This window comes from Mauremys reevesii, linkage group 7 (genome assembly GCF_016161935.1).
Source record: "Mauremys reevesii isolate NIE-2019 linkage group 7, ASM1616193v1, whole genome shotgun sequence".
Taxonomy (NCBI): Eukaryota; Metazoa; Chordata; order Testudines; family Geoemydidae; genus Mauremys; species Mauremys reevesii.
The window spans coordinates 29523325-29549785 of record NC_052629.1 but is presented as its reverse complement, the minus strand read 5'-3'; the positions used below and the strand labels follow the sequence as shown (position 1 = coordinate 29549785).

Here is a 26461-nt window from a genome sequence, read left to right as displayed (position 1 = left end):
TGTCAAAAGAAGTTTAAAAGGACTGGAACTCCAAGACCTGTGACCCCGTGCCATGGTCAGGAAGGAGTGGAGAAGAATTGTAGGCATTTCCAACCCCATGTAGTTCTGACATGATAGTGGTTGTGGAGAGATAACATGATAAAAGGTAGATAATAGTTTGCTAGATTATTTTTTTTTTGTAGGCTGTGAATCACAAAAGACACTTCTGCACAAGTCAGATAAGACAGAAATGGTAAAAAGGTAAGAATAAATGCTATGGAGGATTGTGGCTGATGAATAATAGAAAATCACCATTGAACACTGGAAACTGCTATGATAGACAGCAGTTACTGTCCACCACCTTTTATAGGTAGTTTACAATGCTCAGTAGGGCTGGTTTGAAACAAAAATAAAGCTTTTAAAACTATATGGATTACCACTTCTCATCAAGAAAGAGTTCTATTAATCTGTTCCTATGGACTATATTAACTTCATGGCATATGCTGATAACGTGTGAAATCTGTCATTTATCTAGCTCCATATTAAGGTCATTTAATTATGAAAATCTAACGTAGTGTCCTGGTCCAATAAATGGAGCATAAAGTCTTAGTTATATATTTCTACTGCAGAGGTTATGGTGTTCAGTTGCATGTACTTTGTCTGTGTTAATTGTTCTTTATTAGGGACTGGTGCTTGTGAAGTTTCCCTTTGTTGATCTAAGAATCTGCATCTGTTGTAGTAGTTCATTGCATGCCATTACATTGCTAGCATTAGTAAAGGTAGGCTGAGTATCCTTAATGAAAGTTGACAGGAAAATCAAAGAGGGAAGCATTGATCAGTAGCTTACTGGTACATTCTGGCTAACAGGCTTAAAGTCAATGAGAGTCCTGTCAATGATTTCAGTAGGAGCATGACCACGTAGAAGGGGTATATTCCCATCTGTGTATGCAAAAAATTTTGTGTGCACCTTCTGATGCTACAATTACACATATCTCCAGATGTTGGCCAAGGAAACCAACAGCAGGGCTAAAGCAAAAGAAATGAAGACAGACTTTTAGCCTCTAAATAAAATGCTCATAAAATTTGGGGAAAGAATTATTAGGAGCTACACAACAATGCAGAGTTAAAAAACAGGTAATAATGGGGAAGAAGCCAAAACAAGACTTTACTGTTTAGGGAGATACGATATGACTGACCTTTTGAGAGATTCTCTGAAAATAAATAACTAGGACTCTACACTAAAGTAGAAAAAAAACAAATAGGGAACACTCAAGAGTATAATTCTCAACAGAACATCCCTTTGCCACACTCTGGGATTTAAAAAGTCAATTACTAACTTCAGAACTTTTCAATTTAGGATTAAATCAACTAAGTCTACCTGATGAGCTCCTTAGATTTACTGAAGATCATGCCTTGATGCCAAGGGCAGTTTTGTAAAGGAGACTGACAAGATTTCAGCAAAGCCAGTTGGCTACCGGACCTCTTTGGAGGGATTTACTTAAGACCAATGGATGGAAGATAGGCTTAAGGACAATTTACAGTGCAGTTCTTATCTGAAAAACAACTGCAAAAATGGCATTGTGGGATTCCATTTTTGTTGTGTGTCAGTAATTTCCATATCAAATATGCTCAGTTTAAAAGTAAAGGCTGTTTCTCCTCAGTGACAGCCTAGACTTGCAAACATAGTCTGGGTTCTGAGAGCCAAAGTGGGGTCTGCTCTTATACAAATTTGCTAGATTCTACAGAACAAATTAGATCTCAAAAACATACAACAATTTCATTTTCTTCAGACTTGCTTCAGTGACACCTTTTCATACCCATTATTTTCAGTAGATGTACATAGACGTAGCTGATTAGAGCTGATTTGCACCAGTCCTGCAAACACTCACACCTATGCTCAATTTCAGTCATGTGAGTATTGCTATTGACTTTAATGGCATTACACACATGCTTAAAGATAAGCAAGCGCATACGTGTTTGCTTAAACAGAGCCTTAGTAACTTTTATTCTGATGATGTCCAAGAAGGAATAGATTTAAGCTCACTACCCTAGAGCTGCATTGTTTCTGTAATTATATCAAGATCAAAACAATGGTAACATCTAGAAATTAAGCAGATATGGCTCTGATACCTACAGAGGAAAGTTGAGTAAGAACATGTCATTTTTATATAGTCTCTTTTTGGAGTAGAACTACAATTTAGATCTTTGAATTTTCCTACATACAGCAGAGACCACATAGATAGATAGCTAGATTAGATAGATGGGTAAATGGCAACATCACACCTAAAAGATTTGCCAGGAATACAACTGTAGGAGAGTTCACTTCAAGTTCATGGGAAGTACTGGCATACACTACTGGCCATGTGAAGTTGGGCTTTGATAATCCCTGAATAGTCACTGAATTCAAGCATCTATCAATATACAAGACCATTAGTCAAAGAAATAATCATCTTGAAGTCACTTAAGACAGAAAGATCTGTTTATCTCTAAATAAAAAATGAGGGCTAATACTTCTCTTAACCAAACTTTAACTCTGAAACAAACTAGAAAAACTGTAGACAGATTAGCTTTCCATTTGTTTAATATCTTCCTGACTTCACCACATATATAAACAGCTGTCTGCTCCTCTCAGCTATTGCTGCACTAGCTCTCGTGGAAGAGACTGGATACTATTTACTGTTAAAAGACTGTCCAACAGGTCTTTTCTCCCCCTTCGTCATTTGGTTAAATCTAAGTAATCCATTTCTCAGTTCAAGAAATATTAGTGGGAAAGCTGTCATGTGTATGTAACTTCCAGTACAGCTGAGCAGGAAGCCAGTGGCAACCTTTCTGTTTGTGGTGGTTTAATTCTGCAGATTGTCCCATTGCTGCCCAAGTAAGTGAACCCCCAGCCTGAACATTTCACATCTCTCAGACACTTTTGCAAATGTGCATGGTTCCTTTCCTACTAGTTATTTATCTTTTCTTTTAAATTGCTCAAAGTGAATGTTTTGATTTCAAAATGATGAAATAGACAAACATTGGAAAAGAACATTTTGTTAGAAGTTTCAGCACTAAATGTGACAAAGAAATAATACATTTTAAACCCTCAAAGGAGTTAGCTAGAGAGAATTAAAATGGGTTGGGATTACATGCACATTTCAGCTGTGCTACCAGAAGGCTTTTGCCCAACAAATTTGCTGCCATTAAGCCATTTTTAAATTTTATTATAGCTTCAGTAAAGAAAAATATTGTCCTCTCACTTCCTTCAAAATAAAATATAGTCTCTCTAACATATTAGTGTATATATATTAATGAGATTCTGAGCAAGTAGAATAGAAATATAATTTGAAACTAAACAACCCTCTTTTGGATAATAAAAATCTAAATTAGTAAATGGAAATTGCCAGAGCTACAAAATCTTTTTATTCCAGTTAAAAAATATAAGTGCAAAAAATAGCTTAATAATGGCATTTTTTGAAATATAAAGCTTTCATAATTAATAACCTAGACTCTTGTCTACTTATTTCAGTAAATAATTTGAATGCAGCTGACCTTTCTATTTTCCCCTGCTACATTATTAATGAAGCTGACGAGATCACTGGGTTATTGTTCTAGCAAATATATCTAGCTTAGCTGCGGCTTGGGTTTTCCACTAATGCCTTTTCAGATGTGGCACCTGGCTAGTTTATGTACCAGCAGGGATGGAAGAAATAAACAGAAAAGTTTTTGACTTCACAAACTTGGAATGTCAAGGCATTTCACAAGTTCAGCTCAAATCTCTGACATTTTGGACAAAAGTATCTTTTGGAACTAGGTGTTGATTATCTGCATTTAAATTAAACAGATATTTAAAAATAGTTCACAGTGGGTAAAATTTACCCCTGAGCAGATCACCAGCACAAGACCTGTGTACCACTTCAGTCTATTTAGAGTCAGAGGAATGTTGATATAATCTCTTCACCAAACCCTGATGTCCTTATTCTCTTTTTTATGCAGGCAAATCTCTACTGGATCCCTTCCTGAGAAGTGCTGATCACCTGCAACTCCCATGGAAGTCAGCGAGGAGTTGTTAGGGCTCAGAACACTCAGGATTGGGTCTAATGGGAGGTTTTCCTGGGTAAGGACTGAATTAAGGTTTTTTTTCAGCATTTTATCCTACATTTTCATAATCCTACTTCGGCTTCTTTTTACCAAAAATATATAAATTACTTCATTATCTTATGTATGACTCATTCAGGAATAAACTATGGGAGTTCACTTAACAGTGTGAGAGAATTTTTGGGTGTGCTGGGTTCTTTCCAGTGTTCTTTGCAAGCACAAGTCATTGAAGAATTTTCCTACCTTTTACCTTAGTTCGCATAATACTATTGATATGAAAGTGACTTTGCTAATGCCTGCATTAGGCCTCTGATCTAGGCCAGTGTAAACTAAGTGTTTCCAGACTTCTGAACAGACTTTGTCTGAGATTAGCGCTCTTGCAATTAGTAAAAATCTTGTGCCTTCTCTCCGGGCGAACCTGACTCTTGAGTGCTCACTAACTATTATACTAACATATTCCTTTTTTGCAGGTATCGGTATATGTAAAACTTTATAATTCTGGATAACCAAACCTATAGTGCCATTGTCATGCAGAATATTTCTCAGTAGTGAAAAAGTTTGCTGCATGTTTTTGTAAAATATGCTGACAGTCGAGTTTGTGCAGGCAAAACCAGATAGATGTTTTAAGACTAAAGTATCATCATCTGCATATTCTTACATTTCAGCTGAGTACATCAGATCCCAAATCCACATCAATACTCATTGGAGTGCATATCTTTTTTGAACAGCGTAGAAGGGTTTTTGCTTCAGCATTGATTGGCACTCAAGGAAATTTATGCATGCAGGAAGTTGCTATGATGTCATTTGAAATGCTTGATTGGAATGGAATGTAATTTACGAGATTTGCCAAGACAGCAAAAGGAAACCTTGAGCAATGTATTTTATGACTAAATAAAACTGTGACAGATTGGTATGGTACATTTCATAAGCTTTAAAAGCTTGAAATTATATGGACAGCTTCCAGGTAGAGTTGCATTATTTACATGAAATTGAGGCTGAGTTATCAGTGATTCGAAGCTTAAGCATAGTTTTGTTTTGGATGGTGAAGTAGTGGATTTATTTCAGACATAGAATTCACTGAGTTTAGAGCTATTAGTACTAGAAAATCTTTTTGTACCAAAGCCAAGACAGGAGTAATCTTCAGCATCAGGATGTAGTTAAAGACAGCTAAATACCTGAAAGTTAGGAGACAATAATATTTTACAGGCAAGAGAACTACTGAACTACATACAGATGTCTATGGTTGATTTTTTTAACAACAAAAAAAGAAAAATGTTCCATAAAAATGTAATGATTATAAGAGCAGTCATGTGTAAGCACTTTGCAATTGACCCTTACACAGGACTTGGTTTACAAACATTTTTAAGTGTCTCTTGTACCATTAATTTTAAATTAATTCACTGTAACTATTTGTTTCCATGCAGAGCTTAATAAATTTGAATTTATGTGGGAATTTAACTTTTTTCCTTTTTGCAAAAAAATCACTGTGAGGTTAATCCAGGTGTTTCTTTTTTCACTAAGGTAGGTTACCTTTTGTACTACTACAAATGACTCATTACTATAGGTATTTAATGACAGGGAATGTTAATATTTCCTTTGGCAATACAAACTAATGCAGAATATAATTCTGTGATACACGTGATAAAACATATATTGAATAAGACGTACAGGAAATGAACACCGATAATCTAATGTGCTGTTTAATACCACTGAACTTTTAAGCAAAGGTAGAGAAGAGTTAACTTCAATATTTGCCTTGCATAAGGCTCTTCCTCTCCAAAACCAAAACCAAACCAAACAAACAAAAAAACACGCCCCCCCAAAAAATGCCCGCAAGAAACCACAGAAAAACACACCAGACTCTATTAAAATGTATGGGTTATATTATTGTTAGAATGACTTTCTGTTTTCTGATTCAGGAGAGAGAAGGTTTGGGGATTTTTTTGGCCACAGATCTTCTTCCCTTGATTTTGGTTAAATTCCCCAGATTATTGCATAATACAACAGCATGCTTCACTCTACCCATGCATAAAAGAGGCCTCACATTGATTTATGTTTTCAAATCTTAACTGAGCATGCTCTGGAAAAAAGAGTGATATAAACGCGTGGGTAAAGGTTCACAAAAACTGACACACAAAGCCAATATGGACAAGAGCCCTTAAAGGTAAAATCACCATTTGTCAGTTCATTCTTTCTGCAAAGAGCTATGTAAATTAGTATGTCAAGATTCTACATTATAGTATTTTCAAACAGTTACATAAACGTTTGTGCAGCTGATCTGACATGGATTTTAGAGATGAATGGACAAGTTTACTTTCAACTCTTTGCTACTTGTGATTTCTGGTCCACCATTAATAATGATTTCCTGACATTTTCTTCTCATTGCATGAAACGTCTGTCCATCTTAAGAAATACTAAAAATATTGCTAAAGCCAGGGTTCAAAGGTTAAATGTTTGCAAAAGAGACATCATCAGGAACTGAAGAAGAGTAGTCAAGTGTCTAGTACTCTAGGAAATGAGATTTGGATTCCATTTATGTCTGGCATGTAAAGGACATAGACATACTCAGGCACAGCATACCATTTACTTCATTCTGGAAAGTGTATGTAGTGACCTACTAGGTGGAATAATACGAACCACTGTATGATTTGGAGCAAGGGTAATCAGTGAGGGTGAAATTAGGGTTTTACCTGGGATGTAAGTGGTGCTGTAGAAGTCTTGGGTAAGTTTCATCCTGATAATATAATTCACATAAATAACCAGCAGTCTGATCTTTTCTGCTATATCAGGTGGCACCTATTTATCCTGGCTTGACAACATGAAGACCATATTTTAAATAATGTATTACTCTGCATTCTAGTATTCAAAAGCATTACTCCATTTTTCTAAACTTCTCTTTGGTCAGCAGTCATGTTCTGAAATGACTGATATCCTGCACTGGTGGATGGGCATGTGTGATGGGGTGGACTAGGACCGAAGGCCCCCTGCTGGAGGCCTTGTGGCCCTGCCACTCCCCGCACCAGAAAAGGGCAGTAGAGAGGTCCTCCAAGCTGCTTAGAGTGGCTGTGTGGGAAGCAGCCAGTCAGGGCCCAGCATGCTAATATAAGAAGAGCTGCAGGGCCAAAGTGAGTTCAGTTCCTTGCTGGAGTTGAATGAATGTGGATGGTGTGTGGCTAGCTGATGGAACTGCAGAAGGGCAGTGCTACGAGAAGCCGGGCAGAGCGAGAAGAAGCCCTGAGCTGGTTGCTGGGACTCCATTAGGACAAGGCCCTGAGGTAAGGGTGAAGATGGCATGGGGCCACAGGGAAATGGCCCAGGGAATTAAAGAAACTGTTTCATAGTTAAAGGGACACAGCAGATGGTTGCTATATACAGGGTCCCCGAGCTGGGACCTGGAGTAGTGGGCAGGCCTGGGTCTCTCTCACCTCCCATCAGAATTAGTGTTCCACTAGATGAGAAAATTGGCATTTTTCATGAAGCGTCCACCCTCATGTAGCTCTTTGGAGAAGACACCTGTGAATCTTAGTCAAAATACTTATGTGGTCCTGCTGAGTTTCTGTTGAATAGCTTGGCTGGGTGCAGAAGTTGCTATTTGGTACTATTAAGATCTAACTTATAGTCACCTATGAGAACACTGGCTCAAGTTTTTCCTTGTTTTCTTTTTGGATACATTCTGATTTAAAAGTATTTTGTGGTAAATTAGTGAAAACTAATGCTGCAGACAAATTTCCATCTATTCTGTATTTCAACTGCAAATTCTCTCAAAATGAGTCTGATTCCCAATCACAACTGTGTATGTATGTTATCTGTTCAGTTAAATATATAATAATCAATTTAAGTTATTATTTTTTTGCCATTGGCAAAATTTTTTTTACTTAATTTGGTTTGATTAGTGCCTTTTCAGACTTTCATTGGCATCCTATAAGCATTTCAGAAATAAAAAATTAAGTCTCACAACCAGCGGTGGCTCCAGGCACCAGCGTGCCAAGCATGTGCCTGGGGTGGCAAGCCGTGGGGGGGGGGGCGCCCTGCCGGTCCCTGCGAGGGCGGCAGTCGGGCAGCCTTCAGCGGCTTGCCTGCGGGAGGTCCAATGGGAATCCGTGGGACCGGGGACCTCCTGCAGGCAAGCCGCTGAAGGCAGCCTGCCGTGCTTGGGGCAGCAAAAAAGCTAGAGCCGCCCCTGCACACAACAGACCTGTGATATACAGTTATGGAAGAATTTTCCCCATCTTATAAATGGCTAAGGCCAAAATGTCCAAATGTGGCCTCTGATTTTGGGTCTAAAACCTCAGTCACATTGGGTTTGGCTTTTCAGAAAGCTCCCACATCTCCTGTTGACTTCAGCTGTAGTTATGACTGATGCACACTTCTGAAAATCAATCCCAATCTGAAAAACTGAAACCTGAAGCACCCAAAATCAGAGGTAACTTTCAAAATGTTGGCCTAAGTATCATGCTTAAAATAACACTTCCTACTTCAGCAGACATTATGTTTAATGTCATCATCACCCCCATTCTGGAGGGAGGCAGTGACCAGTCAGCGTGCCCAGCAGTGAATCATCCAGTCAGGACAGTTGGGACCATAGTGCCCAAAGCAAAGTGTAGGGGTCAGAAACTGAGCCAAAGAACCTTTCCCCACCTTGATGAGACAAAGTAGGAATTATTCTTTTCCTCATTTCCCATAAGTATGTTGTTTGATTTTGATTCTTGAAAATTAAAGACTAAGTACTGGGAAGGGGGATAAAAAGTGATTTGCTTTTTGTAAAGCAACCAATACTACCTGCTTTACCCAAACAGAAAATGTATGATGGACAGGACCTTAAACTTGGAAGGGCTGACACATCTTTGGGCCAAATTAGGTGCTTGCATATACAAATATAAGTTGCGCTGAGTTACTTGTCTCTGTGACTTCCTATTTACATTTCCAATACTGCCATGGAAGCCTTCCCTGAGTTAGGGCTCCAGGATGGGCTCTATATGATTAGGGTAGCTGCAACACTTGAAATGTTTGATTTACTATACATTTGACATGATGAACTGTCTAGATATGCCTTCTGACCATATGACATGATGAATTATAAAGGAAAGTCTTGCATCTGGCTTCCTCGTCCGTCTTGCATCTTTGTCCCTGTTGGCAGACGAAGGTGTAAAGATTGTACAGCTAGTGTGCATGTGAAATTGATGCACAGCTTATTTGATTGAGTACCTGGGATTTCTTCTTGTTGAATACGCCCTCCTTTCACTTTGTTAACAAAGCAAACAGAAGGTGCACAGCATAAGTCAAACCTGAAAATGGTAACTTTTTGCTTTCTTCTATTTCCGTGTTTTCCCTGTGTTGGTGTTTTTTGGGCCATTAACTTCAGTTCACTTCAATGAGCCTTTCTTTTCCTACTACCTTTCTGTATGTATGTGAACCGACATTGCATTGACACTGTTGAATCTACATACTGTTTTGAAAAATGCAGAGCTGACTTGAATATTAATGGGAACTGCTGAGCTAAAACTGACACGGATTTGAAGAATGGCTTATGTTTGGTATCTAGGGTTTAGCTGGGCATTTGTGATAGCAATGTACTGGTATAATAATTATGCTGCCACTAAGGCTGTTAACATTTAATATGGGGTTGATCAGATTATCCAATTTACATATTTGATTAAATGACCTTTTCTGCACAAAATCTCAGAGAAAATAACAAGTACTTTATTATTGCTAATTTTCTAATTTTTGTGCATTTTCCAGTTTCCATCATTGTAACTGCTGAGAAACACACTTACTCCTTTCATTCAACAAAGCTCTTTGATATAAAGCTTCCATCATGAATGCATCCTCACACTTTTGACTTTGTCTGGAAAGCACCTAGTTCACAGTTGGCACTGAACTAATTATAATAATAATTGTGATGTTGCACTCCATCTGCTTTATGAAAATATGCTTATGAATGTAACTGGAATATGCTTTATGCAAAAGGTCTCTTGTAAGGTATCATTACAAATCTTATAATCTACTGAGTGTGTTCATCTTATTTGTTTGTATTATTTCTATGTCTGGAATTAGGAGAATAAGATATAAACTTGCATTACTGATGTAAACATATTAAGTGGAAGCCATTAAGGGTGCTTCAAATGGCTCTGTTTACTTGCAAACCTTCCTGTGTATGTGTGGGCTAGCCCAGAAAGAATGGGGGCTGGGGTCTCACAGGACATGTGACCCTGTCACGTGATACTGGGATCCATCTTAAATCTGGTACTTTTCCATTTAGAAGGAGGGGTGGGGACCCAGAGAGACAAAAGATTCCTGCCTTGTGCCAAAGCTATAAAAGGGGGTGGAACTGGACAAGGGGGGCAGTCATGAGAAAGCCCCTGCTTACCACCTGAGATGTCTGCTGGAACTAACATGGACTGTACCAGGAGAAAGGATTGGGCCCAGACTAGGAAGGAGTCTAGTCTGTGAAAGGAGCTTATTGGAACATCTCTGAGGGTGAGATATTACCTGTCATCAATTCCTAATGTATTAGGCTTAGACTTGCGTGTTTTTGCTACATTTTGCTTAGTGACTTACTTTGTTCTGTCTGTTATTACTTGAAACCACTTAAATCCTACTTTTTATACTTAATAAAATCACTTTTGGTTATTAATAAATCCAGAGTAAGTGATTAATACCTGAGGGAGCAAACTGCTGTGTGTATCTTTCTGTCAGTGGTATAGAAGGTGGACAATTTATGAATTTACCCTGTATAAGCTTTATAAGGAGTAAAACATGTATTTGGTGTTTGGATCCCACTGGGAACCGGGTGTCTAGGTGCTGGAGTGGTAACCTGCTGAGCTGTTTTTGGTTAAAGTCTGCAGCTTTGGGGGTGTGGCCCAGACCCTGAGTCAGTGTTGCAGCAGGCTAGCATGTCTGGCTCAATAAGGCAGGGTTCTGGAGTCCCAAGCTGGCAGGGAAAACCAGCTCAGAGGTAATTTCAGCACATCAGGTGACAGTCCCAATGGGGTCTCTGTGACCAAACCCATCACAATAATATCCAGCAGAATCAATAATCTTTCTAGTCTCTTGGGCCCAGATTTTTAGGTGTTGCTGCAGTTAGCGTTGCAATACACGGCTGATTTAGGCATCTAAATCACATGTTCAAACGGCATTTAGGCTGTCATCATCAGCTGTCAATGGGATTCCGGCTTCTGAGCAGAGCAACACCAAAATATCTTTTTTAAAAATCTGGGCCTGAAGCCTAGGAAGAGCACAGATGTTGGTGGCCGGGTAAGTCAACCTGTCACTGAAACCCTAATACATAACCATTGTCTCAGGTCCAGAGTTCAGACCAGGATTTTGAAAAAAAACACAGAAGAGTCTACCTTCAAATAATCAATTTTAGATTATATGTTGGTTCCAGTGCATTCATTGAGACAATACTCTAGTAGGAGTGTCAGTTATGGTGGTATGTAATTTAGATGCTCATGCGGTGTGGACACATTCATAAAACTAGTAATTACTTAATTTAATATAGTCCTATTGTTTTTAATTCAAGAAGCTCCTGGTAATCTGTGGCATTACTGCAGTGAATGAGAAATTCATGGGTGTGAAATCCTGACCACATTCAATTCAAACGGAGTTTGTCATTAACTTCACTGGGGCCTGGATTTCCCTCTGAGTTCCCTGCCTCCCACACTTCAATACTAACAATTCAAGGACCTTCTCTTCCTATATTTGTCTATTAAGTCTGCAAAAGTTATAGTCATAATTATTGTAAATATCCTTTCCAGACCTGGGTGTGGAAGTGTGATAATTTCTGGGTCTAGTTTCTCACAAGGCAGGCTAACCTCCCACTATCCCCAGATTACCTGAAAACATTGGGGTGATATCAGCTGCCCCCACCTATGCATTAAAAGTCAAGATTCCTTAGCCTCCTCTACTGGGTGCTGTTGGTGTAGGGCCTGATCAACTCTCATTGAATGCAATGGGAGTTGGATCAGATCCATACTGAAGGGGAAGAACCATCCCCACAACAAATATTGAGGGGGCATTGAAGAAGGCTAATGGGAAGGGGGGTCTTAAAAGGGTGTAAATGTATATATGTGAAATTATATGTGTATGCCTACCCTGCACATTGAAGATACTCTCATTTGAATGTGTATGTCTAATTTAACAACAGTAATATGTATTGTATAGTATCAGTAAATGATTCAGTTGTCATATCTAAAAATAACTATCCTCCTGCCTACAAAATCTGTTTGCCACTTAAACAAAAGGTGATTTTGCTGTACCTTTATTTGTTAGTTCAATTAACTCTGTGTATCATTCTGCAACGTTATTCCCTTTTCCATTATCAGATTGTCATCACTTTAGCAATTGCATTTGGTTTTCATAGACAGTTATACATGTGGTTATCTATAGTCAAGGGATTATTTAGGTGGCAGCATAAATTTTCAGATCACTTGAGGATGTATCTGTCTATAAGCTCTCTTCTTTGCTTTTCCCAAAAGAAGTATGTTGTGGGACATGCACTTAATTTAACATGTTGTAAATTCCCATATTTCTTCCCACAATTAAAGGACTTACCATTTTCTTTTATATCAGCTTCCAGTATCTCAGTTGGTGTTCAGCCCACTCTACAAATGACTTTCAGCAGGATCCATTTTAATCTAAGTTCTTTGGGGGATTTTTTTATCTCATTATGTTTTGTTCACACTCTCCATATGATATCTTAAATCCATGCTCCATGCAATTCTGGACTGGGATTCTTCTTTACTAGTTATCCCAGCTTTCCCTATCAGAAAATGATTCAACAAGAAAAGGACTGGAGGCCTTAAGAGCTATGTTATATATAGTGCATATTGGTTGTGCAACAATTCCTGATGGGCTGATTGTTTTGCTGTCTTTCCTGATAGCCATCATTCTCTGACAGCTATTTCACAGCTGAGGTTTCTTCTTACTCAATGAAAAGGCAGGGAAATGATATGGGTAAAAATATCCATTAGCATTATTTATACAGTTTAAATGTGTGAAATGAGAATATATTGTAAACGTGACTCTACTGTTTTGGTAAGTACAGCCCAGTTCCCTCACACTGTAAACTCAGAACATTATCTTATATCCAGTGCTTATTAGTTCATGTACTCTCCTCCACACTCTCCTTTCTTAATTTTAGCTGAGAAAGAAAAGTCTATAAGAGCAAGAAACCTGACGTTGTACATTCTAAATATTTCTAGAGTCTTTCTATTTTCTATTATTCCTTCCTATAAAACATTATTATGACATACATTGTAGACAAGGTCTCTCAGACATGTTAATGGTGTTTTATATTGTTGAATGAATGTGATATTTGATGCTTGATGGTCTGTTATGTAATGGACTCTTAGTTCATTCACTGGGACATTGATCAGTTTATGACCTTTATCACGTAATGCTGTTTACCAGATATTGACAATGGTTAGCTGTTGTTTTTGTAGGCTGTAATTCTGGAAGTTCTTATGTACATGCTTAATTAGATGCACATGAATAGTCCCTTTGAACTCAGTTGGAATACTCATGTGTAAAGTGAAGCATGTGTGTAAGTGTATGCAGGATTGCGCCCTCACGGATCACATTCAGCATTTACTATGCTCCCATGCTGTCAATGAGTTTTGCCTGAGTATGGAGTAGGTAAGCTTGCTGAATAGATAGTGGGTTGGCTGTGATATGAATGTTGCAAACTGAACAATTTTTAAAATGGAAATGTTCCATCTGTTTCTCTGAGAAACACAAATAGAAATTGGCTGGCCTGCTTTTAATGTAGGCATTGAGAATTTAGAGCCAGTGGGCCAAATTCGTCCCTGGTGATTTGTCTCAGTAACTACCTGAAAACCTCTTTTCTCCTTTTAAATATTGAGTGCCTTTTTTCCCCTAGTGAGAACGTTCTAGTGTCCTTTGCAAGATGCATTTGAGGGCTGGTTAAATTACAGTATATGGCAGCTCTGAGGAAAGATTTCTTTGACTGGCCTGAAAACACTATTAGTAAATCACATTCCTGCTCAAGAACTTCCAAACAGCAGAACAATATTCACTGGATTTCTAATTATAAATCAGCCAAACAATTTGCTCTTTAGTAGAGAAAGACAGGTCTGAGGTGAATGATTCAACTTGTATACACTTTCTTCACACAAATAAAATCAAGCAGAGTCTTGATTAAGAAGGATTTGTAAAAACTGTAATAATCCCATTATCAATTTAATGAGCCTGTAAGATTATTTTAAAAATGTTGGCTATAAAGAAGAATCACCAAGTGCTGCTATCATATAACTTAAATAAATGGAATACCTTTTGCTCACAGAATCATAGATTTTAAAGCCCGAAGGGATCTTTATGATATTCTAGTCTGACCTCATCTATAACAGCGGTCATAGAATTTTACTCAGTGGTACTTGCATCAAGCTCATAACTTCTGGTTGAGCCAGAGAATAATTTTTAGAAAGATATCCAATCTTGGTTTAAAGACTTCAGGTGATTGCGAATCCATATGCTCCTAGGTAAATTGTTCAGGTGGTTAATTACCTTGACACTGTGTGTGTGTGTGTGTGTGTGTGTGTGTGTTTTAAAAAAAATGCTTTATTTTTCATCTGAATTCGCTTTAGTTTCAGTTTGAAGCTGTGTATTATGTCTTTATCTGCTAGATTAAATAGCCTTGTATTAAGAGAATTCTCACCTACCATCCCCCATAGGTACTTATAGACTATGATCAAGTGTCCTCTTTGTAAAACTAAATAGAACTACTTGTTAATTCAGATATTCTTGGTATGCAGGAGGACTCGTGTGGGTTTAAAGAAACTTTTAGTAGGTAATCTGGTTGATTTTTCAGCTTCAAGGCAGGACTGATTTGGTTTCCTCATTCCTAAACTATTCTTGACTCTTTAAGATGATTCTTAAGTGAGCTTTTTGAACATTATGGATAGTTCCTAAAACACTGAGTTGTGATTGGGGCAGAAGTTTGTATATAGTCCCTGATCCAGTAAAGCTCTTAAGGTTACTTTGTTTTCCATAATAGTCTCTTATCCAAGTCCTGACCAGTACTAATACTGTTTAGATTGCCAACATAGATCATTCAGGTTTATTCCACAACATACAACATGTGTTGACCAAGCAGGAAATTTTTATGGAGACCAGAACAAGCTTCTAGAAATATCAAAACAAATATGTACATTTTGAAAGATTGTCGGGGGAAACCGAGAGAGAGCTAGGGCTAAGAAGAAATATACAAGTAGAAAGGTTTCAGAGTGGTAGCCGTGTTAGTCTGTATCAGCAAAAACAAGAGGAGTCTTTGTGGCACAAGTAGAAAGGCTACTACAGCATTAACTTAAAGAAAAAATTCAATGGAGAAAACATCTGTTTTTCCACAGTAATAGAGCACAGAATGGTTCAAAATACAAAGTGATTAGTAGATAAAACGTTGTTGTGCAAAAAAGGAAAGCACCATATCTGATGTAATAATGCCTAATAGAAAAGTAAAGGTGGATGAAGCCAGTAAGAGAGAGGTGGAAATCATTGGGCTGTGTTTATGAAAAAATCTGAGACTGGCCTTCCTCCAAGCCAAAGGGGAAGAAACCACCCTCTGCTCCCTGGTGGACAGAGCCGGGCTGGGCCTGCCCCTTGCTCCAGAAACTGAGAGGTGGGACAGGAAATATAAGAGGAGGGGCCTCCAGCTTAGGTGGGCCAGAGCCAGTAAAGGAGACAGCCAAATGTCTCTGGTCTGCTGTAGGCCTCCGGCTGCACTACCAAGTCAGGTAGCACCCTGACCCTAGAGGAGACTGAGTGCAGAGAGGAGCTGCTGGGATTGTCAGCTGCCATTTACCCAGAGAAGACCAAGTGTGGAGAAGAGCTGCTAGGATTTCTAGCAGCCGAATACCCCAAGGAGAGATGAAGGACCCTTGGACCATGGAGCCCAGTCCCCAGACTGTGGTAGGAAGTAGCCCAGGGAAACCAGACTTTGCTGTCAGAACACGAGTCAGTGTATTTCAGTGGGATCCCTGCTGACCCAGTGGTGGAGCCCTCCATCACTGTCAGGGCTGTGGGCTGGGACCCGATGGAGTAGGGTGGACCCAGATCCCCCTACTCCCTGCTTCCAACCTTCCTCTTCCCCTCCCTGCATGGGATGGCAGCCTCCCCACCTGAGGCTGAATGGCTTGTTTGCCTGCGGTCTGCCCAGCCAGAGAGCTCCATCCCTAGACTGCTTACTGCTCTTCCCTGCCTGTGGACCAGAGGCCCCGAGACTGTTTACTGTTCTGTCCTGTCCAGAGAGCCAGATCCCCATAGACTGGACAGGGCAGAGTGACAAGCAGAGTGCCAGATTCTTTAAACTGCTTCGTGTCCTACCCCACCCAAAGGGCCAGGGCCCTAGCCCAGTGATTTGCTAATTCCCCTGCTACTTGACTGTGATCACTGTGACATAGTGAGGCAGAGTGGCCTCCCTCTGAGCCAGATGGGAAAGGATAACTGCCAACCCAGTACAAGAATAATGAAAGAAAGACCTAGATGATATCAGAAAATGTCAACAAGAGACTTGGTAACTAACAGGGGCACTAAGGAGGAGATGGTGGTGGTGGTGATTGAAGATCTTAGAAGTAAGATTTTTAAGGCAGGATTTATGTCTTCCTCTTTTTTGTGAACAGGGCGTAGCACACTGTGGGTTCTAGTGAGATGCAAACAGTAAATAATATTTAAGCACAACAAAATATCACTCGTAAAGGCTATGAAATGGTTCTAGTCTAAAGCCATTTAAAACCGTATCAGATCTATCTGAAGGTATTGTATAGTATTTTATTTTACTTTCCTATTATATGTTTGGATACTATAAGCAATTATTCTGACAAACATAAGATGTTGGTCTTTGTTCTGTATTTCTTACACTACAAGGGCATGGAAGGTTAAGATAAGATTACATTTGATCTAAATGGGAGCATATAAATGGAAATCCAGTATCTTCCTCCATATCCATTTGAACTCTATATAAGCATGGTATACTAAATGGTTTTCAGGGTTTTGACACATTACTGTTCTCTGCGAAAAGGTTGTTCAAGGCATTCCAATAGTGAACCTTTTGTGTGTTAGAAAAATGCCACTCCATCTAACCTTAACAAAATTCAGTGGCAGCCTGCTCCATTCTTTGAATTGAATTAAAAGCAACTAGTTGTCAAGATCAGTGATGATGTGACATAGTCATTAAAGTGAAATCAAGAGGTCCCAAAAATATACTCTACATATAACTCAAAGTTTTGCATGTGTTGTCCTTATGGAAAAATATCATCTAAGTTGTCAATTACATTATCCTTTAATCAATATTATTCATGTTCCATAATAATGCTATACCGATGTGGTGACTTGGAATTTAGATTTTTTTTTTAAATATGCAAACCCCAACAACGTAAGATTAATTGAATAGTAAAAAACACTTACCAACTTTATACAAGGTTAGTTTAACAAGAATTGAATACCTATTTAAGCATTCTGCCTTTTATATTTTTAAGGCTTGCCTCCATATCAGCACAGATGATTAGGACAGTCCCTATTGTGTGCTCAATCCTGCAAGGTGCTGTGCACTCTGGCCCCAATCTAGAAAAGCACTTGAGCACATGCTTAACTTTAAATCTTGAAGTCTCAATGGGACTATGCACATGCATAAAATTAAGCAGCGAATAAGTGCTCTGCTGGGTTGGGACCAGAATGCTCAGCAGCAGCAGCAATGTCATTCACTATTGAGCAAAGGGGGCAGTTGCCCCCTCCACTCTCAGACTTTGGTATGCTCCTTCCACAGATTTTTTTCACAGATCCATATACTCCATTATGTTTTCCACTTTTACTCTCTCCCTGCCCCCTTCCCCCCCCACCCCCGACTTTGGATGCGATCCTTAAGAAAGCAATAATTGCCTATTTTTTCTCATTTTGTGGTGCTGTTTGAGACAGAGAATATTCTGTGTGGCTGGCATAACTCTGCCCCACCACCCAGAATTTTTCTGCAGTGAGACCCCCTACTCAGCACCTTGCACAATCAAGCCCTATATGCACTAGTTGTACAATGCCAGAAATTCCCATGGCCCCATATCAATTCCATGGATGAAATCCTGACCCTCTTTAATCGATGGCACTATTCTCCTTGGCTTCAATGGAGACAGGATGTCAACCCTTATGCACTTTCCTGAGTGTGTGCATAATATATAGACCTTAAACATTTATTCATCATAAACACATTATGCAAAATTTGAGCCTAATAAATTATTTTCCTATTATGAGGAACAGGGCCGGCTCTGGCTTTTTTGCCACCCCAAGCGCAAAAAAACCCAAAAACCTGCAGGGTGGCCGGAGCCAGGGTGCAAACTTTCGGCTAGTGGGAGTCCCTGCGCTGGAGATGTGCCCCGGGCAGTGGAGTGCGTGCCCCAGCTAGCAGGGGGGAGAGGGAGGGAGCGGGGGGGGAGAAAGAGAAGGGGGGTGACCAGGGCTTCCTTCAGCCCGGGCGCTCACCACTCAGCCCCTCCTGCCGCTCCGCCTGCCGGGAGGGCTCTGCGCCGCTCCAGTCGGCGAGGAGGGAAGGACACGGGCTGCCGAGCTTGCTGCAGACCTGGCATCGGCTGGGGCAGACAGAGCGTGCAGCCGGCTCCCAGCAGGGCACTCCCCTCCTCTGCGCCGCCGCCCCCTACAGGGCGGACCTGAGCAGCAAACAAAAAAAAAGGGCAGCCGTGCTGCCCTAGGATTGGATGGAATGCCGCCCCTTAGAATCTGCCACCCCAAGCACGAGCTTGCTTGGCTGGTGCGTGGAGCTGGCCCTGATGAGGAGGGAACAGCCAACAAGTGTAGAATGAAATAAACTCTTTGGTAAATATTGCAGAGGGAAATTAGGCTGAGTGTCTCCCAGTAAAGAAGGTAAATCCAATGAGAGTTAATTTGATGGGGAATCTGGAACACGGGTATGACAATAATTTGTACCTTCCACAACAGAAGTTGGTCCAATGAAATATGTTATCTTTCCTACCTTGTCTCCCTAATAGCAATCATAATAATTATATTCTTTTTATGTAGTGCTTTTATATTGGACCTAAACACTCTAACATCATGTATGATAAAACATTTTAATAAGTGCCCTACGCTTGGCCAAACAGTAGAAAAAATAAATGTGCTCATGGAACTTTAGAGGCAAGTACAGTATAGTTGCCTGAGCATGTTGAGCTATTAGCCCAAATTAGGGTTGCCAACTCTGACTGAAGCTATTCTGGGAGATTCCATCCCCCCCCACCCAACATGACATAATGTCATTTTCTTAAAATATCCTATTAAAATCTCCTGGATTGCTTTCAGTGGTGTCTGGGAGATAGATGCCAATTCTAGGAGACTCCAGGCCAATCCTGGAGGGTTGGTAACCCTAACCCTGTGGAGGGGCAGCGATTACTATGCCAGTGCATAGGTCAGAATGACAATAATGGAGAAATGGTTTCAGCCCCAAGGTCTGTCTGTAGCTGAGGAAAGGAATAAGGTTCTTATCCTCTCAATTCCCTGCACAAAACATGATTATTTTCTTGTGCAAGAATGATTTTCCTCGAATGACACTCTTAGGGAGACAATATGGACTGGTGGCTAGAGCACTGGATGGGAGTAAGGAGACCTCCTCTTTATTTCTGGCTCTTCACTGGCTAGTATGTATGACATTGGGCAAGTCATCTTATCTCTCTGTGTTTCACTTTCCACTTCTCTAAAATTGGGAAAGTAATTGCCTCCTCTGAAAAGCATTTTGAGACATTTAAAAAAAGCTCTGTATAGAATTATAGTTTGCAGTGTTGAAATTATGTTGGTCCCATGATACAAGAGAGACAAGGTGGGTGAGGTAATATTTTTTTATTGGACCAACTTCTGTTGGTGAAAGAGACAAGCCTTCAAGCTCCAGAGTTGCTGTGACCTGAAAATGAGCTTTGTGGAGCTCGAAAGCTTGTCTCTTTTGCCAAGAGAAGTTGGTCCAATATTACTTCTCCCACCATCTCTCTCTGTATAATTATAATAATTTACAATATAATGGATTCCATCTTACAGCATAAGTGAAAATCTGTTGCATGAAATTTTTTTAATTATTTTAACTTCTCAAGGTTTGAAGTGCTGTTCTGACTTTGTGCCTAGATTCATGCTTTATTTGAAATTTCTTTTAAAATCATTTCCACCTTCTTAAGAGATTTTGACTTAGTTTGTGCAGTCACTGCACAATAGTTGCAGTATTGTGAGTTAGTCTGCTTGTCAAATGTAAAACTGATTTTCATTTCCTTATAGCTCTCTGCTGCATCTACTCTAGCATCTTGCCTATCAATCGTATGATTTCCTGTCATATGGATGCCAGTTGACATGCCTGTCAGCCATATCAATTCTTACAAATATTCCAGGTTTAAGGAAATCTGATTCAGTTTTACGAAACACTGTAGGAGAAAAAGGAATATTTGGTTAAATCATAACACTAGCTCCCATACATTTAAAATGGAAATCTTTTGGCTTGGATATTTCCAGTTTTCAGACACATTGTGCAACAATTATTTCACATTGTTTGTTTCCTAGAGCTCTGTCACTTACTTTTGAATGAGTCATTTCCCCACAGTTTCATTGACTTGATTGCCTTGAAGCTTAAATGTGATTTAGGAGGAAAAATTCTCTTTGCCATGTGCCAGAGGAACTTGTACCACAGCTGGGAATAATGCAAGACAAACTCACACCTGAATTATATCATAATATATGGAAGTTCCATACTATACACTGTATGACATATAGAATATTGACTATGAATGCACCAAGAGTGTAATTCGCTTATCTTGCATAATGTTTAAGTAATAAGACTCTTTCTGGAAGAAATGGGAGGTAAAATCTACTCCTCCAACACAGGGCCAGGAGTCAGGGCTGCAGTAAATTGCACTCCATCCAGTTGAGCAGTGATGAGCTGGAGCAGTGATTCCAGCTCCTCTGTACTAAATGCACAGGTTTGGGGGCCACTAGATCTGTTGCCAATACAGGTTGCATGACTTCTGACCCCTTACCTGCCCAATCACAGATCTTTGAGATGGCCTGGGCAGCGACTATGCAGAGATGTACAAGCAAGCCTGGTGGCAGTGTTTAAACTGGGATGAACACTTCATGCTGGTTCTACACTCCACAGGTGAACTTCACCCTCACATAAGTCACTGCACCTCAAATGCTTCAAAAATCTAAAGATGACCCCCATTATATCTTGTTCTTTGCTTGCTAACACCAGTCAAGCTCTGACTTCAACAGGAACGTTACCGGGCCCTTACTTAGCACAAGTATAATTCTTTTAATCTCCAAAACTAATTTATAAATATTAATTTGTTAATCCTTCCAAAAGACCAAGAAAGAGATGTCATGATTATTCTAGTTCTAGTTCATGATTATTAATCCCTGTTATGTTGAATTACTTTGATATGTTGGCCTTTAAGATTTACACCATAGTATGAACTTGTCAAAATGAATCAGTCTTGAGGGTGTATAGGGGAAGCTGGACACTTAAATCCAAGTAAAGAAAGACAAGAGACCATCGCAAGAAAATAGTTCTTTTTTCTCCAAATAACATTTTCAGTTAAATTGATTAACATGGGAGTCGGGACTTGACTGTAGAATCTTTATTCACCATGGTAAACAATCATATGAGTAGTCCCATTAAAGTTGAACTATTCTGTTTAAAACAAAACAAACATTTTAAATAGAAGAAATGTCCTACATACAGATATTTTATGTCTCTCATAATAGGGAGGAATACAAATCACCCTCTTTGTTAGTTCAAAATGTTCCAACAAAATCTAAAGAATGTTAGAGTCTACAGCAGTAAGATTGGCAAGTTTATCAGCTGTTACTGCTCTGGATTCATAATATATACTATTATATCCTGGTTATGATTTCCTCCGTCTTTTCTAAGATTTGAAGAGAGAGATTTAACATCTCAAGTTACCAAAAGAATCTGTATTATCTGGTTTGAACAACAGAAGAAATGTACATCAAATACTGTAAATTATTGCTTAACAAAGAACAGTGACAGGTCTGATAAAAGAAATAGATTCAATTTTTCTTATATTTGAAGAAACATTGCTATCATTTTATCCTGCAAACTCTTCTTATAATGCAGCAAAAATATTCTCTTTGAAAGTAAGGCTGAAATTCAACAGGAACTTTACTGTTTTATTCTTCCTATGTATTATTACTAGAGGTAAGAAGATTGGACATGATGTCGATTTTCTGATCACCAGTCCAGAGCTAGGACAAGAGGAAGAAGTTTTACATAAAGTGATTGACTTATGGAAAAAGCAGGTATGAAGCAAACAATATTTGGATACAAAAGAATTTTGTTAACTGCACTGGATTCAGCACTGTAAGCTGATGTAGAGATAGGTGATGAGTGCCTTAGAAATGATTATGTTACTAATATTCAACTCTCCAGGAAGTATTTGAATATTAGATGGTGCAGGTGCCTCAAACTATTTTAGCTCAATAAATATGGTCCCTTGGGAATAATCAATCTGCTACTTCTCCTTACATTCATTACTAGTAAAAATATCACTATACATTTAATTTCTGTACTGTTCAAAGGGATTGATTACAAGTCAGGCACATTCTTTGTTGTCTTTCATATGAAATGTAATAGTATTTGTATTTAGAGGACATATTGCTTTCAGAGTCACTTTTCTTGGCATTAAATTGGAAATCATTTTGCTTCGTGTAAAAAGGAAACTCTTTTTGAGGTGAATTGTCAAAAGCCCAGAAGCTAAGTAAGATTAGCTTTCAGTTCAAGTGGTAGAGAGAGGATAATTTTAAATTAGTTCTGGAATTATATGTATTTTTCAGTGTGTTAATGAGGAACAGACATCAGATGATTCAATGGTTTGGAAATGCCTCCAAACAGATACCTGTGAAGGTGGTCCAGAACTTTTGAGCCAACCAAACGCTATCCTACCAACTTACTCAGTAGATCCTGGATCCTTCTCCAGGGTCACACAACAAAGCCGTAGCTCCCTTCCTTCCTCCCAGTCAGCTTCCAGTCTCTGAAGAAGTTCCAAGCCTGCCTTCTGAGTCCTGGGCTTCCACCTTACTTATGCACAGTATACTTATTGGGACAGATCCTCAGCAAGTGTAAATTGCCATAACTCCACTGAAGTCCATGGAAGATCTGTGAGGATCCGCTGAGGATCTGTGCTGTTATTATTGATGTTATTTATTTAAAGCTTCTTTCATGGGGACCCCACTCACTTTATACAGAGCAAAGTACACTGTCTTCTGGGCAGCTGTCTTTATCCTTCAAATAGGAGCAGTATGAGGGCTCTCCAGGACTATATAGCTCGGGGTAGGCAACCTATGGCATGTGTGCTGAAGGCAGCATGTGAGCTGATTTTCAGTGGCACTCACACTGCCCAGGTCCTGGCCACCAGTCTGGGGGGCTCTGCATTTTAATTTAATTTTAAATGAAGCTTCTAAACATTTTGAAACCTTATTTACTTTACGTACAACAATAGTTTAGTTATATATTATAGACTTGTAGAAAGAGACCTTCTAAAAACATTAAAATGTCTTACTGGCATGCGAAACCTTAAATTAGAGTGAATAAATGAAGACTTGGCGCACCAATTCTGAAAGGTTGCCGACCCCTGATATAGCTAATGCCAGATTGAAAAATGTGCCGTGCCTCCAGCTGGGGTAAGAGTCTGCACACTGTGAGTGCAGCACTTCATCCTCCCAGGAAACTTCCCAGAGTACCCCTTTTATACTGGTGGGAGCAATGCTTATAATCAAAGGAATCAGTCAGCCACACAAGCAGGCAGTGCAGTTCACCTTGTGCTGCTTTATTTAAGGGATAGGGAACTGAAAATAGAAAGCTGTTTAAAAAAGAGAGAGGTAAAACTAGGCAGATGAAGCAGTGGGAAGAAGAGGGAGAGGATGGTAAGTAAAGAAAGGAGAAGGGGTTGATAAATGGATCAGGTTTCAGTTGGAGAAGACATGAGAGCAAAGAAATGGAGGAATGGCAGGTAGAGGTGGTGGTGGAGGAAGGGTGTAAGGTGGCAAAAAGAGCCAAGCCTAAATATACTGGGGATCAGTTTAAGTGATAGGCAGAGTCCCCTTCCCCTCCCCCCCAACAAAGAATCCCTGTTTATAGTACCGTATATAAATCTGCTGCTCGCATTGTTGGTTATGCTGCTTGAACTCAGTGCTATATCACTTCTAATATGCATCTTCCTACTGTCAATGCTGAGAAATTGGCTGCCAACAAAATCAAAATGCAAAAACAAAGAGGAATTATATGCTTCCTGCCTTTTTTATTACCTTAGATTTATTTTAAAAAAATTGTAAAGCACTTTTATACTTTTTGACAGTAAACCTGTCTGCCTCCTTGCTGCTTTCCCACTTTTGTGCTACTGCTTCAAAGCTCAGATGCATCAAAGAACGTCACTAAGGTCATGATGCTGACTTTCTTTCAACTGCTTTTAGTGAAAGATTCTGCAATGTTTAACATGTAAACTGTGGGAAAACGAATTTAAATAGTTTAGAAGGAGCTTTTTCTTTGTTGAAAAGTTTAGTGTTGCAGACTCTTTCTACTGAAAGCTGGTAGAAAAACTAAGTGGGTAAGTCAACAACACCATATTGCTCTTTGATGCAGCAGCATCAAGGATAAGTGGCTCTAGAAACAGAAGATATGTCTCCTCTGAGCTTCAAAATGGAATGGTAAAATGGAAAAGCTGCAATGCGGTAGACAAGTTATCTTTTAATAGTTCAGTAATGCTTTAAAAATGAAGTAAGTGTGCTTCAAAGGCCATGTAAAATGACTTCCCCTGTGGGCTGCAGTTTGGAAGTCTCCTGGCCACTAGTTTCTTAGCCATATGTGTCAATACAACTTTTTAATGCATCTACAGTGTGTAAGTGTGTAGTGTGTTCTATTTTTATTTTTTGTTAGAAGCCTATCTAAATACATTTCTCTTTATGATGTTAACTATATACCTGTGACATAGCAGAGATAACATTGCTGTAAGGATTTTAACTTTTGCATTCTCTCACTTAACATTTTTAACTGCACACACGTAACACTGCATTAGCATAGCTTGGCATTAATTTCCTTGTGGGTTTTTTTAAGAAAGACAAAGAATAACCAGCCTGTGCTGAATAATCTTAGCATTTAAATGGTCCAAATCAGACTCTGACATTCACACCTCCATTGAGGGGAATGGACAGGATGGGAGAGGTCTCACTGAGGCGAATGGCAGGAAGCTAAATAACAGGGTTAAGCTCAGTACTGGAGACTGTTCTATGCAGATCTGATTTAAAAGGGCAGCAACACATTTATTACCTGTGATGGCTGTATCCTGGCAATGGGAAAAAATAGTTTGGTTGAAATGAAAGTTCAGAATTTGCAAAAACAATGTGTAACTTTCCCATACCAATAATTTTCTCCATCTCTTGAAGATAAGGCTGTGGATTTTTGCTCTGTGTGTGTTTACAGCTGAGACAATTACAATCTCTGTCATGCAAACTGTTTTAGCAGCAGACTAAACAGCAGCACTTGTGCCTTTCAGGCTTGGAAAGTAGAACATATTTTCAATCCTCAGCTGGTATAAACTGGCCTAGTTTATCTTCAATAGAATGATGCCAATTTCCACCACCTGAGAATCATGTCTATGTGATGTCACAAACGGGGTTGGACTTCATTTGGCCCTGCTGAAAATTAATCTACAGAAGTGATAAATTTATTATTGTCCCCAAACTTCTACCACCCTGAATGTGATTATGGATTTACTCCAAAATGAGCATTTCTTTTGAGGTGCCAAAAAACCTGTTTGGTGGTGGTGGTTGTTTTTTTTTAAGTGTGGTATTATTTTTTTAAGTAGGAAAATTGTTCTACCTGTCCTCCAACTCCAACTTTCCACAAAATCCTCACTTGGTTTCGACAGTGCTGAAAATCTGTGTAATAAAATGTGTATGTTAATCTTCATTTAAAAATCTAAATCTGTAAATAAGGACTAAAGAAATGTACAGAATGTAGGTCAAAGAACTGGTGTTTGCGGAAGGCTGCAGATGCACTAATTTACACGGTGTAATGTAAACGTGCTGTTTTAAACCAGCAATATCCAGAACTCTACTAGATCTTCATGGCTGACTGCACACTCTGTCTTTTTTTTTTTTGGTCAGTTTGTTTGAACCTAGAGAAGTGCTGTTTCAGCTGCATTTTATGGAACAATGGCAATGTCCAGCACCTAATCAAATTAAGTTAATCGGAAACATTATGCCAATGGATGTGTCCTGGGCCTTGATTCCTATTTAAAAGTGGCATTCTGGCTTTCAAGTCAGATTTCAGCTGCTTGCGGAAGTCAGCACTTGTGTAATTGTTGCCTTATTCCTCCTTTTATTTATGTTAAAGTAGCTATTT

General features: G+C 39.2%; 1 protein-coding gene and 1 long non-coding RNA gene across 5 annotated transcripts in view; one reads left to right on the top strand and one right to left on the bottom strand.

The window, feature by feature from the left end:
* Window positions 1–26461, top strand: part of DNTT (DNA nucleotidylexotransferase) — a 212132-nt gene that overhangs the window by 147826 nt on the left and 37845 nt on the right. For all 4 annotated transcript variants that reach the window (XM_039482983.1, XM_039482981.1, XM_039482982.1 and 1 more), the window contains one exon: window positions 22260–22362. In XM_039482983.1, the coding sequence (XP_039338917.1) occupies window positions 22260–22362 (103 nt within the window). The remainder of the gene's footprint in view (window positions 1–22259; window positions 22363–26461) is intronic.
* Window positions 21652–25652, bottom strand: LOC120369536. The gene is made up of 3 exons (XR_005583208.1): window positions 25385–25652; window positions 24203–24303; window positions 21652–21733 (listed from the first exon to the last, which is right to left on the bottom strand). It is a non-coding gene; the product is annotated as an uncharacterized LOC120369536 (long non-coding RNA).